The sequence below is a fragment of the Lissotriton vulgaris genome, chromosome 6, assembly GCF_964263255.1.
Source record: "Lissotriton vulgaris chromosome 6, aLisVul1.2, whole genome shotgun sequence".
Lineage (NCBI taxonomy): Eukaryota > Metazoa > Chordata > Amphibia > Caudata > Salamandridae > Lissotriton > Lissotriton vulgaris.
In genome coordinates, this window is record NC_141694.1 from 1,832,154,911 (window position 1) to 1,832,170,805 (window position 15,895).

At 50.6% G+C, this 15,895-nt stretch overlaps 1 protein-coding gene across 2 annotated transcripts in view; it reads left to right on the top strand.

Annotated features, from left to right (window-relative positions):
* ASXL2 (ASXL transcriptional regulator 2) overlaps positions 1 to 15,895 on the top strand; it is a 400,829-nt gene that overhangs the window by 149,619 nt on the left and 235,315 nt on the right. For both annotated transcript variants that reach the window (XM_086928104.1, XM_086928105.1), the window contains exon 2: positions 1,090 to 1,172. In XM_086928104.1, coding sequence (XP_086784230.1) covers positions 1,090 to 1,172 — 83 coding nt within the window. The remainder of the gene's footprint in view (positions 1 to 1,089; positions 1,173 to 15,895) is intronic.

Genomic DNA, 15,895 nt, shown 5'->3' on the forward strand with positions numbered 1-15,895 from the left:
TTCCCAACGATCGCACATCACCCTCTCATCTCAAAAACCTCCACTGGCTCCCCATCCAGAAGGGAGGCCCGTTCAAGATCCTCAGGCTCGCCTACAAAACTCTATACGATCAAGAACCAGCCTACATCAATCCCCGACTGACCTTCCATCTACCCGTAAGACACCTGCGCTCCGCCTCACTCACCCTCACCCCCGTATCAGTCACCGCCTTAGCGGGGGCCGCTCCTTCTCCTACATCGCCGCCAAGACCTGAAGCAACCTGCCCCATCACCTCCGAACAGAACCGTCCCTGGCAGACGTCAGAAGGAGACTCAAGATCTGGCTTTTCCACAGAGACACGGCACCCCCAGTGCCCAGAAACCCTTTGGGGTGACAGTGCTGTGCTTTACTATGTTGATTGATTGATTGATTGATTGACCAATTGTTCATCAAGATGATAATGCTCGTCCTTTTATGTGCGTGGTTCCAATAGCGCGCTCCAGAGTCTGCGTAAACATGCATTCTCTGGCCTGGGAACACTGTGACCGCTCCCCTACCCTCAGGCATTGTGCCTACATGTAGGATTCATTGTCCCTGGGATTCTGAAAGGCGGGCCCTGGGCGAGGAAAATTGCGTATTTTTAGTAAATCTTTTGCAGCGCTAAATTTAAAGCACAATGATGGCGCAAGGCGCATAGAGGCCTTTGAAGCACAAACACCTTTTTAAAAAATACAGAACCTTTTAGGGAGATATCATTTAAAAATCTAAACGGATGAAGGTTATCGATTGAGACTCCATTTAGCTGAAATATGTTGAGACGCAAGGGTGGAGCCTTGAAAATGTGGTATCGGTGGAGTTTTCACCAGTACAGGCCATTGTCTCGCTTCACCTACTACTAATTTATCTTTTTCCCCACCCAGCAGCTCCTCCTTTCATCACACCTCTGCCCGTGCCTCTGGGTACTTCTCTGAGTTTTTGAATTCATGGAAATGTAATTTCCCGCGCATCAAAAGAAAAGTACCTTTCATGCAAATGTCTTCTTCGTTTGAGGGGGGATGTCGGGTGTTCTCAGAGTTTGACTCTCATGCTATGTTCTCTCCACCCCCACAGGTCTTGGAGAAGCACCCCAACACGCCCATGAGCCACAAAGAAATCCTGCAGGTGATCCAGCGCGAGGGGCTGAAAGAGATCAGGTGAGCGGGGGCGGGGCCTGGCACAGCGGTGAGCGGGGGCGGAGCCTTGCAAGGCAGTGCCAGAGGCTTAGAGGACACTCTTTAATCAACTTACTTACAGAACTGGACTTCGAGACAAGCTGTTGTACATAAAACAAAAAGGTTTAGGCCCGTCTGTGATTTAACTTTGTGAACATGCACCAGGTATGAGTGACCTGGGAGTATCTTTGGTGAAACTTGTCACAAACTTGTATTTTTTTAGAATAAAATACAAAAGTGTAAGATGAATCCGAGCTTAATTTGTAAAAAACATAAGTGCCAAGGCTGTAGTCAGGAGGCCTCTGCAGTTTGCTCCACCCATTGCCACTGCCAGCGTTGCCAATTACCGTCCCTACACAACTACTAACCAGCACACTGTTACAAGTATGACAATTCACACTATTCCAGGCCCCCAAAGCTATAAAAATAGCTTGGGTGGCAGATTTTAGTTGTTTTCAATGCATATTGATTATTAAACAATTGCTGTTCTGTTAACCCCTAAATCATACAAACAACGCCACCATGTGGCAGCTGTCATAAGTGCTGGTGTTGACAATTAAGTGCTGGTGCCGACAATTAAGTATATTTCAACAAAGGGAGAGGTAGGGAGAATCAAGGACACTCTCTCAGTCCCCGGTTACATATTTTTCAACAAAAAAAGAGAGGTCTGGTCAGTCACAAGACTGCCACAAAATTGGAGCAAATTAGAAGGATACCACAATCACTCAATTTGAGTAGGAAAGCCCTCACACACTGACCTGGTCAGTGTCATGCTTCATCATCGGGCCCCACCGAAGAGGCTGAGTGCCTCTTCGGTGTGCTACGACGCCAGAAAGACTGCGGAGCTGGTAGTGTTGGGAGGGCGTGATGTGAGTAAAATATAATTAAAAGTGCCTAAGAGGGTATCAAAAAAAGTTATTTATTGAGTTATCCCTAAGACACAGGTGAGTGGTATATGTGTCTGAATTTACGTGCCAAGGTTGTTAGGATTTGGTTAAATTCAGCTAAATACCACAGAGTTAATTAATCAGTCAACATGTTTCTGCCATACTAGTGGTATAAATTCACCAAGGCATTCTTCAGGACTATACCCCGGCGGTATGGACACTCTAATAGTCCACCCTGACCTGGGGGCGTGAAAGTGAAAAAAGAAAAAGGTGAAAAAGTGCTTAAAATTAGGAGAGCCAATGGCTCAATTCTAAAGAAAAAGACCCCAAAATCAGGGGTATCTCAGCACTTCAAAACAGGGCGCTACTCGCACCATGGGTCTCGGGAGGAGGATTGGAGCGCACCTGGCACATCGCCCTCAGCGCTCACAACCCGCTTTGAACCTTCAAAGTTCCTCGGAGCCGGACCCCGACAATTAAGTGACAGTGCCAAGCACCGGAAACTACTGGCTCAAATTAAGCTTCAAAAACGATCCTGTTGTACAAAGATTAACCCCTTCCATGCTGATGACGAACCCCAGCCGTCATGCACTACGGTGCTCGTGTGCTGATGACGGCTGGGGTTCGTCATGGCCCGCCCGTGTTCGGCCGGCGGCCGCACACGGGAAAAAAAGCGGCCGCATCGAAGGGGTTAACAGTGAACGCTGCAACATGTGTTGCGTATTGGAAACAAATGATTCATAGCATTACTGAAATCTGTTCCCTCAAATCTTGAGAGTGACGCAAGTATTTTTAAATAACGAAGAAAAAGTGACAAATGCACTTCTTATTTTAATAGAAATTAATATATTCTGTATCTCTTCCTGGAAACTTTCCGTTTTCATATTCAATTCAGGGCTGGTTTTTGCAAGGTCAGCTCCAGGATGCCTTGCCTGGTCTCAGCCCGCGTGCAATTAACAGTTGTAATAGTGACATTAACTACTTAATGTTGCTTTCATTATTGTAATTTCCTGGCTAGGGTCTGATCTAGCTGTAATGCACATTTAATTGTTATTTGAAGTTGGTGAATTTAATTGAAAAAGTCTTCATTAAAAGATAATTTATTTATTTCTATTTAAAAATAGCATCCTGCATTCTGAGGAAGCTTTTCCAAATTCTTCACAGTCCGAGTTTTCTTTTCCTGGTTTTGTTTTTCTACGTGTGTTTGTGTTGATGTCTCTGCGCTAGAGGTGGGAGCCGCTGACGGCTCGAGCCTGAAACCAGGCTCCGGCTCACCTTGAGGCCCTGTTGGAACCTCAAGCCCATAACGAGCCGAGCCTTCATGTGGCTTCTTCCTGCCTCTTTTCCTCTACTCAGGATGTGGCGTTAGGGCCAGAGCTGCCGACTTTGGGGAAGAGGTTTCAATCTGGGCGTCACCTCGCTATGTCCCTTTATTCTCAGCAAATCACTTAATCTCCTGTGCCTATTAAAAACAAAAACAAAAAAACAAGCATTTGCAGTGCAATCGGTATTGCATTTTTAAATTTAGAGCTATTGGTGTTATAAATTATATTGTTTTTTATTCGAGGCGTCTAGAGGACTAAGAATGAAGAATTACCACTAGGAAGAGAGACACAGCTGCAGCACTTCCTAGAGGACTTTGAATAAGGAATTACCAACAGGACCAGAGAAGCAGCTGCAGCCTTGTCTAGAGAACTTAAAATGAGGAATTATGGACAGGACCAAAGAAGCATCTGCAGCACTGCACAGAAGTCTTAAAATGTGGGAATAATAGTGGGACCAGAGAAGCAGCTAGGAGTACTGTCTAGAGGACTAAGAATGAGGAATTACCATGGGGACCAGAGAAGCAGCACTGTATAGAGTATTAAGAGTGAGGAATTACCACATGGAAGAGAGACTGCTGCAGCACTGCCTAGAGGACTTAGAATGAGGAATTTCCACTGGGACCAGAAAAGCAACTGCAGCACTGTCTAGAGGACTGAGAATGAGGAATTACCACTAGAACCAGAAAAGCAACTGCAGCACTATCTAGAGAACCGAGAATGAGGAATTACCACTGGGACCAGAAAACCAGCTAGCAGCACTGTCTAGAGGACTAGGAATGAGTAATTACCACGTGGGCCAGAAAACCAGCTAGCAGCACTTTCTAGCGGACTATGAATGAGGAATTACCACGGGGACCAGAGAAGCAGCACTGTATAGAGAAATAAGAGGGGGGAATTACCACATGGTAGAGAGACAGCTGTAGCACTGCCTAGAGGACTGAGAGTGAGAAAATACCAAGGGGAACAGAGAACCAGCTAGCAGCACTGTCTAGAGGACTATGAATGAGGAATTACCAGGGGGACCAGAGAAGCAGCACTGTATAGAGGAATAAGAGGGGGGAATTACCACATGGAAGAGAGACAGCTGTAGCACTGCCTAGAGGACTGAGAATGAGAAAGTACCAAGGGGAACAGAGAACCAGCTAGCAGCACTGTCTAGAGGACTATGAATGAGGAATTACCACGGGGACCAGAGAAGCAGCACTGTATAGAGGAATAAGAGGGGGGAATTACCACATGGTAGAGAGACAGCTGTAGCACTGCCTAGAGGACTGAGAATGAGAAAGTACCAAGGGGAACAGAGAACCAGCTAGCAGCACTGTCTAGAGGACTATGAATGAGGAATTACCACGGGGACCAGAGAAGCAGCACTGTATAGAGGAATAAGAGGGGGAATTACCACATGGAAGAGAGACAGCTGTAGCACTGCCTAGAGCACTGAGAATGAGAAAGTACCAAGGGGAACAGAGAACCAGCTAGCAGCACTGTCTAGAGGACTATGAATGAGGAATTACCACGGGGACCAGAGAAGCAGCACTGTATAGAGGAATAAGAGGGGGGAATTACCACATGGAAGAGAGACGGTTGTAGCACTGCCTAGAGCACGGAGAATGAGAAAGTACCAAGGGGAGCAGAGAACCAGCTAGCAGCACTGTCTAGAGGACTATGAATGAGGAATTACCATGGGGACCAGAGAAGCAGCACTGTATAGAGGAATAAGAGGGGGGAATTACCACATGGAAGAGAGACAGCTGCAGCACTGCCTAGAGCACGGAGAATGAGAAAGTACCAAGGGGAGCAGAGACACAACTGCAGCACTGTCTAGAGGACTGAGAAGGAGGAGTTACCACTGGGACCAGAAAACCAGCTAGCAGCACTGTCTAGAGGACTATGAATAAGGAATTACACCTGAGACCAGAGCAGCAGCAAGCAGCACTGTCTGGAAGAGTTAGAATGAGGAATTACCAACAGGACCAGAGAAGCAGCTACAGCACTGTCTAGAGGACTAAGAATGAGGAATTACCATGGGGACCAGAGAAGCAGCACTGTATAGGGGACTTAGCATGTCCTGGCCCATGTAGGGGACCATTCCCCCCCCCTTCCTCCCCAGGGTATTAATGTTCTTATGCAAGGAGTAACTACGGAGGCCTCACAGCCATGGTGTCATCTGAGCTTAATCAATGTCAGTTAGGTCAGCTGAGCCCAACCCGCTGCGGCACCAGCACGCAGTTCTACTTAACTTGCAGGCTCAGGCAGCCTGCTAAAACTAAATTATTATGAATGTTGTAAATCAGAAAGCAGCATGAATTGTCAGACCTGAGTTGCGATGGGACGAGGGTGATCTCTTCTTTCAGCACGGGCCGCATTGTGGAGGCCCTCATATTTCTAGAGATCCTCCCTCTGCACAGGTGACTGTCCGACCTCTGCTGAGTGCTCTCCCCGTGGTCCCTCATCAAGATGGGGCAGCAAACTACTGGCGGCACACAAGCTGTTAGAAACATTACTGCCCGCGTTTAATTGCCGCCTTACTACTACTGTTGGAAAATCGACAGTCACGTGACGGCACGTAACGTGATGCCACCGCAGCCGGCCCTAGCTGAGTGAGTCTAAACAGCAGCTGGATCTGTGAATGTTGAATATGCCGCCTGCGCAGTCACCGCTGGAGGGCGCGACCCACTACATTGCAGCTTTCATTTTAAAATCTAGTCTGCACTAGCTATCCAGCCGCAAGTGAAGTCTGCTGCGACTCAGCGACCCGACCCAGGTTGGCATAGGCAGCCAGTTTCAGCGTTGTCAGCAGAGTGCCAGTCTGGGGCAAAATGCGTGACAATGCATTTCAGTGCGGTGATGCGGAAACACCACACTGAAATGCTTGGCGTCACGCCCGATGCGTGACACTTGGCAGGAGTGTATTTAGTGTCAAGACGAGGCCTTTGCATGGCTGGCATTTTCCTTTTGGCAATCCTACTTTATATTTCTTCTCATGAAATACATTCTCACATTACGGCAGTAAATGTAAAATATAAATGTAAGGAATAGGCAGAGTGGGGGCCCAGGGGGTACTGGAACCAGAAAAAAACTAAGCCAGTTTACAAAGGTATGTAAATATGCAAATGGTCTTTAAAGACCTGTGAAAAACGTGGGGGCGTGCCGGAAATAAGACTCCAGACACTGCCCAGCCGAGCCCACAGCAACTTGAGCTGCATATACCAAGACTCGTAGGTCTAGACAATGAGGCCGTTTTGGCCCAACGCAAAAATAATTTAACAGAAACACTGATAAAAGCGTAATCCACCAGCTTTTAACGCCAACCACATCTTTTGGCTCCCAATGTTTCATTACCCTTGGAGAAGATGTTAACTCTAATACTCTCGTATTGGTAACCTCTTTGTGTGCTTTATACTTCTTTTTCAGAGAAGTTCTGTGTTAGACCTGTCTGGCTTTTTGGCGAAGTCCCTCCTAATTATTATTTATTTTGTCCCCTTTTTGCCCCTCATACCCTTGATAATTTTTTTGTCTACTGACTTTTTGTAGGTGTTGGCCAGGGGGATAGGTGTTCTTTCTCCCCCTCATAATCTTTTACCTCAGGCCCAGAGGCCTGTTCTGACAGGAAAGTTGGCACCACCTAAAATGGTGGCCACCAACTGCCCCAACTGTCACACACAGAACTTGGCCATAGCCTAACATAGGGCATTCTAGAACCTTCTGGTCCATTCTGGACCACTGAAGGGCAGCCTATATAAGGCGGAATGCGGGGCAGCCATTTTGTCTACCTGTGGAAGTCAGCTGGAGGACAGGTTGTAGCTAAGGGTGGGAAAAGGTTAGACTTAGGGTTGACCTCCTGGACTGGGAAGCTGCCTATTTGGTCCAACCCACTACTCCCCTTTTAGTTACTTGTCTTGGCCCCGCTGTGGGAAGTTACTGGAGACCCTGGGCGCCTAGCTTGCCCCTTTTCTAAATCAGGGAGGGGAAGAATTAAGGAGAAGGAGACTGCAGCCTGCGGAGTGCGGTCCTCTGCCTGTTGGAGAGACTGGTAAAAAGTGTACCCTTATCCACAGCCTCGGTCCAGAGACTGGTAATTGCTCTAGACTGTCCCCTACTTCATAATCCCCTGGAGCGTCATCTCTCACCTGCTGTGGTGGAGCGCCACTGAGGAGAGCAGCAGGCACTGGAGGAGCCAGGAGAAAACGGGCTGTTCCGCCCTTCCACCCCCCAATCCAGCGTGGGGAGCGGCGTCGCTGTAGATCTGCAACTGCCAGCCCTGAGGTGAGGAGCGGAGAAGAAGGGCAGCGCAGCGCGACCAGTGCGGTCTCTGTGAGAGAGACACTAGCTCTCCGCGCATGCCCCGTTGAGCCACCGGGCTCCGTGAGGCGGAGCCGGATCCGAGGAGGCGGAAGGTGAGAGCGAGTAGGAGCGCCTCGCGCATGACCAGAAGATCAGCGCGTCCCCTGTGAGAGCGAGTAGGAGCGCCTCGCGCATGACCAGAAGATCAGCGCGTCCCCTGCCAGAGCGAGGAGGAGCGCCGGGAGTCCCCGGCGGTAGCTGCACACAAGAGTTTCTCTTCCCCCTGCCCGAGCGCCATACAGTGAGGCGGGCGCGAGCGGGGAGGGAGATCTGAGAAGCCCAAAAGCGGCTGGAGAGCTTGGGGGAAATCCGCCTCGGTAGTTGCTGGTGTCACACTGAGGAGAGCTGAGGGCCCCTCAGGCTAGTATAACTCGCCAGCACGTGGCTCTCTTTTGTCCTAACCACTGTCCCTTCCTCATCCTCTGGTACAGCGAGAATACCACCGCCTGGTATAAACAAGTAAGGAGGAGTTCTGAAAGGGGGAGAGTGACGCTGGCGATTAACTTGAGGATAACTTATTCAATGGTCATTTTTCCACAGTTGTGCAGCCTACAGTGGGGAGGAACTTGAGGAAACCCTCAGTGACTGTGTACTATAAGTATAGTGTACTACATAATAATCCCATTCAACTACTTTTGGGGCTTAATTAAATGCTGATTTAAGTGAGTCTAACCCAATTGTATTCAAATAAGTAGTAGAAAATCTAAATGTTTTCCATGTAAATGAGTGTTGCTCTGGTCTGATTTAGGAGTTGATCTTGCCAAATTCTAAAGTAAGCTGAGTACAGTCATTACCTAATTGAGCTATGAAAGAATAAGAATTGTCTGCTAGTAGTCCATGTGAATTGACTATATTATAAATGCCAATTGTTAATATGATCTAGCGTTGAAAAGTATTCCTGCTTTATTCCACACAAACTGAAGTGTAATTTAATTGTGAATTAAAAAAAAGGCGAACAGAGCAAAGATATTATTTTTATAAAACAGTACGTATTTTCCCACATTTTTGGTGTAGTGTTTTCCTTTTGAGTGCTATTGCGTGGAATTACTTTTGGGTGGTCTGCAACCTTTACACTGTGCCTCTGAATTGTTAGTCTTGCCCTAGGCCAGGCTACCCCAGTTCCAACATATTGGTGCCTAGCAGTGGGATACTGACTTGGTTGCAGCTACTCACTAGTAATTTGACGTAATACACCAAACCTACACCAGGAGTTTTCTCCTTGCGGCCCTCCCAATTAGTCTTTTTGATTTTTCCAAATTTATTCCTGGTGGTGGGTGGAGTTGGCTTTAGGTTGCCCTTGCAACTCTGAAATTTCTGGTGTGTATCTAGGTTTGCCTGACTCACAATGGAGTTCGCTGTGGAAAACCTAGAGGTCTATTCCGTGTCACAATTGAAAATGTTCTGCCAACAAATGGGGGTATTTTTCAAACATGGTGCCAGGAAGGGGGAGCTCCAGACCAGTCTCAGGGCTTGGGTGGAGGCACACCAAGGAAAGAAGGAGGAGGATGAAGGGGCTGACCAGGACACGCTGGGGGGGGGGTAGAAGAGTTATTCCACACTGAAGGGGAAAACTTACTCCCAGGACCAGTGTCCTACTCCAGAAGGGGCAGTAGCATCTCTGGGGGAAGCCTAACGGAAGCCGAGCTCACCGATAGGAGGGAGAAAAGACAGTTAAGGTGGGAGTTGGCTAAGTTGGAGCAGGAGAAAGAGGAGAGGAGGATGGCCCACGAGTTTAGACTGAAGGAACTGGAGCTCCAAAGTCTGCGACGGGGGTCCTCTCCTAGTAGGAATGGTGGCAGCGAACCAAAGGAGTCAGCCAGGGAGACCAAACCCCATTTACCAAAAGACCTGATAGCGAGCTTCAGTCAGGGGGACGATATAACAAAGTGGCTGGCTGCTTATGAGGTTTCTCTGAGGGTTCATGGGGTGCAGGAGAAGCACTGGGGGGGGTGGTTTGTACAGGTACATGCCTCCTGCTGGTCGGGACACCTTGCTGGCCCTGGAACCAGAGGAACAAACTAACTACCCCACCATGAAGCTGGCGTTGTTAAGGAAGTTCGGGCTTACCCCAGAAAGGTACCGACAGAAGTTCAGGGGGAGCCACAAGTTGAGCACTCAGAACTGGGTGGACTTCCTTGACTACGCCAGAAAGGCCTTAGAGGGTTGGGTCAAGGGCAGTGAGGTGAAAGATTATGAGGGGCTTTACGATCTATTTTTGAGAGAACACCTCCTCGAGAAATGTTTTCCCGAGCTGCGCCAACACCTGGTAGACAGCAAGCTGACCAATCCCCGGAAGCTTGCAGAGGAGGCGGACATCTGGACAAGTACCCGGGTGTCCTCCAAGGGGACTGGAGGGGAATCTCAAAAAGCCGGACAGGGCGCCCCCCAGAAGAAGGAGGGGGGGGGGAGAAAAAGAAAGAGTTCTCTAAAGGTCCCCAAAATAACTTCCAAGGGAAGGGAGCAGGTTTCACCCCTAGGGCAAACCCGCCCAGAAACCCTAATCCTGGCCAAAGCCAGCAGCCAAGGGTTCTCCACTGTTTTGAATGCGGTGGCGTTGGACATTATAAGGGAGATGTCAGATGCCCAAAGAGACCACCCCCTCCCACCGGAGGAAAGTCACCGGGAGTAGCTAGTGTAGCGCTCGGGGAGGAGTTGCCCTTAGATAAGGGGGGTGAGTGGGCGGGTGTCACCTTAGTGTCCCTGGGAGAGCGGGAGATGGTGCCAAAGATCCAGGTGCCCCCAAATACTACAAAGTATGGGCAATGGGAAACATCCTTTACCACGCAACCGTTACAACGCGGTATGTAACAACGTGGTTGTAACAACGCAAGTCATTATGTCGACTTGCACTGGAGGGCGCTCTAGACTAAGGAATAGTGTGAATTACTATTCCAACACCTTCCCTACTGTACGTAGGCTGGAGTTGGAATAGTAATTTGCACTATTCCTAAATCCAGCACCCCCCAGTGCAAGTCGACATAATGACTTGCGTTGTTAAAACCACGTTGTAACATACCGCGTTGTAACGGTATGCGTCGTATCGACATACATCCATGGGCAATGGGTTACCATCAATGGCCAGAGAGGGGAGGCTCTGAGGGATACAGGAGCCAGTATGACTATGGTGAGAAGTCAGCTGGTGTCTCCAGAGCAGGTTGTTCCTAATGTACTCCACCCTGCCGCGATGGCTGACGGCAGAATGGGCCACTATCCCGTGGCTGAGGTTCTCTTTGAGTGGGAGGGGGTTGCAGGTTCTCTTCGAGTTGCCGTAAGCCCTGCCGTGCCAGTCGATTGTCTGTTGGGGAATGACATGGAACATAACACTTGGAGAGAGGTGGAATACCGGACGCATTCTGCGATGCTGGGTACACCTGACTGGGCCTGTGTCAGCACACGGTCTGCGACTGCCCGGAGAGGGAGTTCGCCTGGGTTGGAGCCTGGAACAATGGCCCAACCCGCTGCTAAGAAGGGACAGACCCGGAGACAGAGAAAGCCTGCTCCGGCTTCCACACCCCATGAGACAGATCGGCCACCTGCGGTGGTGGACCAGGAGTCCGTGGAGGGGGAAGTAGACTCTCTGGAGGATTTACCCATCCCTGCAGAGTGGCATGTGGAGGGAGGTCCTACCAGAGAGGAATTCTGTAAGGGGCAGAGGGAGTGCCCCACCCTTGAGGGACTGAGGCGACAGGCTGAAGCCCAAGCAGCAGGTGATGTTACGGGACATTACCATATTTACTGGGAGGATGGACTCCTCTACAGTGAACCCAAGGTACCCTTGCCTGGTTCATCAAGGGCCTTGGTAGTCCCGCAACAGTACAGAGCCTTTCTTTTGGAATTGGCTCATGCCATACCCCTGGCAGGACACTTAGGCCAGGACAAGACCTTTGCACGGCTTGTCCTCCACTTTTACTGGCCTCAGATGAAAGTGGCGTCCAACACTTATTGTAGGACATGTGTAACCTGTCAGGCCAGTGGGAAAACAGGGGTGAAGCTAAAGGCTCCCCTGGAACCACTTCCAGTCGTTAGCACACCCTTTGAGAGGGTGGGCATCGACATTGTAGGGCCTTTGGATCCACCAACAACAGCTGGTCACAGGTTTATCCTGGTACTGGTGGATCATGCCACACGGTACCCAGAGGCAATACCTCTGAGGACAGTCACTGCACCTGTAGTGGCAAGAGCCCTAATGGGAATCTTTACCCGAGTGGGATTTCCCAAGGAAGTTGTGTCCGACAGGGGGACCAACTTCATGTCAGCTTACATGCGGGCAATGTGGAAGGAGTGTGGAGTGACCTACCGGTTCACCACTCCTTATCACCCCCAGTCGAATGGACGGGTTGAGAGGTTTAATAAGACCTTGAAGGGCATGATCAGAAGTCTGCCCGAGAGCCTGCGGAGGAAATGGGATGTCCTCCTACCCTGTTTACTCTTTTCCTACAGGGAAGTGCCCCAGAAGGGAGTGGGCTTCAGCCCCTTTGAACTTCTGTATGGGCACCCTGTACGTGGACCTCTCAGCCTGGTGAAGGATGGTTGGGAGAAGTCTCCCAGGAAACCCCCCCAGGATGTGGTGAGCTATATGATGGCCTTCAGGAGCCAAATGGCAAAGTTGTGGAAGCAAGCTTCTGACAACTTGGAGGCCAGCCAGGCAGTCATGAAGGAGTGGTATGACCACAATGCTCACCAGGTGGACTTGGAGCCTGGACAGAAAGTGTGGGTGATGGAGCCTGGAGAGCTTAGCGCCCTCCAGGATCGCTGGACAGGCCCCTTTGAGGTGTTGGAGAAGAAGGGTAAGGCCACATACCTGGTGGACCTTAAGACCCCTCGACAGCCCCTACGGGTGCTGCATGCCAACCGACTCAAGCCCCACCACGAGAGGCCCGAAGTCATGTTGATGATGGTGACTGACGGGGAAGAGGAAGCGGAAAGCGAACCTCTCCCGGATCTCTTTTCGTCCCAAGAGAAAGATGGGTCAGTGGAGGGAGTGATTCTCTCTCCTACTCTAACTCCTGAGCAACGGGAGGACTGCCGCCAGATCCTGGAGCAGTACTCTTCGTTGTTCTCCCTTGTCCCGGGAAGGACCCACCTGTGTACCCATGATGTGGACACAGGAGACAGCCCACCAGTGAAGTCCAAGACCTACCGGCTGTCTGACAAGGTGAAGGCTAGCATCCATGGAGAAGTTGCCAAGATGCTAGAGCTGGGAGTAATTGAACCTTCCAACAGCCCTTGGTCCAGTCCGGTGGTGCTCGTGCCAAAAGCCGCACCACCAGGCACCACACCTGAACTGAGGTTCTGTGTGGATTACCGAGGACTGAATTCAGTAACCAAGACTGATGCTCATCCGATCCCTTGGGCGGATGAATTGATTGACCGGCTAGGAGCTGCCCAATATCTGAGTACCTTTGACCTCACTTCAGGGTACTGGCAGATCTCCTTGACAGATGGAGCAAGGGAAAGGTCAGCCTTCTCCACGCCTGAGGGACACTACCAGTTCTGTGTGATGCCCTTTGGGCTCAAGAACGCCCCTGCCACATTTCAGCGGCTGGTGAACCAGGTCCTCTCTGGATTGGAGAGTTTCTCTGCTGCTTACTTGGATGACATTGCTGTCTTCAGTAGCAGTTGGGAGGACCATCTGCAGCACTTGCAGGCAGTTCTCCAGGCCCTGAGACAAGCTGGATTGACCATCAAAGCCAGCAAATGCCAGATTGGGCAGGGGTCGGTTGTGTACTTTGGACACTTGGTGGGTAGGGGGACTGTGCAGCCCCTGCAGGCGAAGATTGAGGCAATCATGGCCTGGGAACCCCCCAAGACACAGACTGAGGTCCGAGCTTTCCTGGGCCTCACAGGCTACTACCGTCGCTTTGTGAAGGGGTATGGCACTATTGTAGCGCCCCTCACAGAGCTCACCTCCAAGAAACAACCTCGACGGGTAGTTTGGACGGGAGCTTGTCAGCAAGCTTTCGAGAAGTTGAAACAGGCAATGTGTGCGGCACCGGTCCTGAAGGCCCCAGACTTCTCCAAGGAGTTCATTGTCCAAACAGATGCATCAGAACATGGCATTGGGGCAGTGTTATCGCAACTCAATGAAGAGGGCCTGGATCAACCTGTAGTCTTCTTATCCAGGAGACTGCTTCCCCGGGAACAGAAGTGGAGTGCCATTGAGAGGGAAGCTTTTGCGGTGGTGTGGGCTCTGAAGAAGCTGCGGCCATACCTCTTTGGCTCGCACTTCCTGGTTCAGACTGACCACCGACCCCTTCGTTGGCTGATGCAAATGAAGGGGGAAAATCCCAAGTTGTTGAGGTGGTCCATCTCCTTACAGGGAATGGACTTCCGGGTGGAACATCGGCCCGGAGTGGACCACGCCAATGCAGACGGTCTCTCCAGGTATTTCCGCCTTAGTGATGAGGACTCCCAAGGGGTTGGGTAGTTCTCCCCACTTTCAGCTGGGGGGGACGCGTGTTAGACCTGTCTGGCTTTTTGGCGAAGTCCCTCCTAATTATTATTTATTTTGCCCCCTTTTTGCCCCTCATACCCTTGATAATTTTTTTGTCTACTGACTTTTTGTAGGTGTTGGCCAGGGGGATAGGTGTTCTTTCTCCCCCTCATAATCTTTTACCTCAGGCCCAGAGGCCTGTTCTGACAGAAAAGTTGGCACCACCTAAAATGGTGGCCACCAACTGCCCCAACTGTCACACACAGAACTTGGCCATAGCCTAACATAGGGCATTCTAGAACCTTCTGGTCCATTCTGGACCACTGAAGGGCAGCCTATATAAGGCGGAATGCGGGGCAGCCATTTTGTCTACCTGTGGAAGTCAGCTGGAGGACAGGTTGTAGCTAAGGGTGGGAAAAGGTTAGACTTAGGGTTGACCTCCTGGACTGGGAAGCTGCCTATTTGGTCCAACCCACTACTCCCCTTTTAGTTACTTGTCTTGGCCCCGCTGTGGGAAGTTACTGGAGACCCTGGGCGCCTAGCTTGCCCCTTTTCTAAATCAGGGAGGGGAAGAATTAAGGAGAAGGAGACTGCAGCCTGCGGAGTGCGGTCCTCTGCCCAGTTGGAGAGACTGGTAAAAAGTGTACCCTTATCCACAGCCTCGGTCCAGAGACTGGTAATTGCTCTAGACTGTCCCCTACTTCATAATCCCCTGGAGCGTCATCTCTCACCTGCTGTGGTGGAGCGCCACTGAGGAGAGCAGCAGGCACTGGAGGAGCCAGGAGAAAACGGGCTGTTCCGCCCTTCCACCCCCCAATCCAGCGTGGGGAGCGGCGTCGCTGTAGATCTGCAACTGCCAGCCCTGAGGTGAGGAGCGGAGAAGAAGGGCAGCGCAGCGCGACCAGCGCGGTCTCTGTGAGAGAGACACTAGCTCTCCGCGCATGCCCCGTTGAGCCACCGGGCTCCGTGAGGCGGAGCCGGATCCGAGGAGGCGGAAGGTGAGAGCGAGTAGGAGCGCCTCGCGCATGACCAGAAGATCAGCGCGTCCCCTGTGAGAGCGAGTAGGAGCGCCTCGCGCATGACCAGAAGATCAGCGCGTCCCCTGCCAGAGCGAGGAGGAGCGCCGGGAGTCCCCGGCGGTAGCTGCACACAAGAGTTTCTCTTCCCCCTGCCCGAGCGCCATACAGTGAGGCGGGCGCGAGCGGGGAGGGAGATCTGAGAAGCCCAAAAGCGGCTGGAGAGCTTGGGGGAAATCCGCCTCGGTAGTTGCTGGTGTCACACTGAGGAGAGCTGAGGGCCCCTCAGGCTAGTATAACTCGCCAGCACGTGGTTCTCTTTTGTCCTAACCACTGTCTCTTCCTCATCCTCTGGTACAGCGAGAATACCACCGCCTGGTATAAACAAGTAAGGAGGAGTTCTGAAAGGGGGAGAGTGACGCTGGCGATTAACTTGAGGATAACTTATTCAATGGTCATTTTTCCACAGTTGTGCAGCCTACAGTGGGGAGGAACTTGAGGAAACCCTCAGTGACTGTGTACTATAAGTATAGTGTACTACATAATAATCCCATTCAACTACTTTTGGGGCTTAATTAAATGCTGATTTAAGTGAGTCTAACCCAATTGTATTCAAATAAGTAGTAGAAAATCTAAATGTTTTCCATGTAAATGAGAGTGTTGCTCTGGTCTGATTTAGGAGTTGATCTTGCCAAATTCT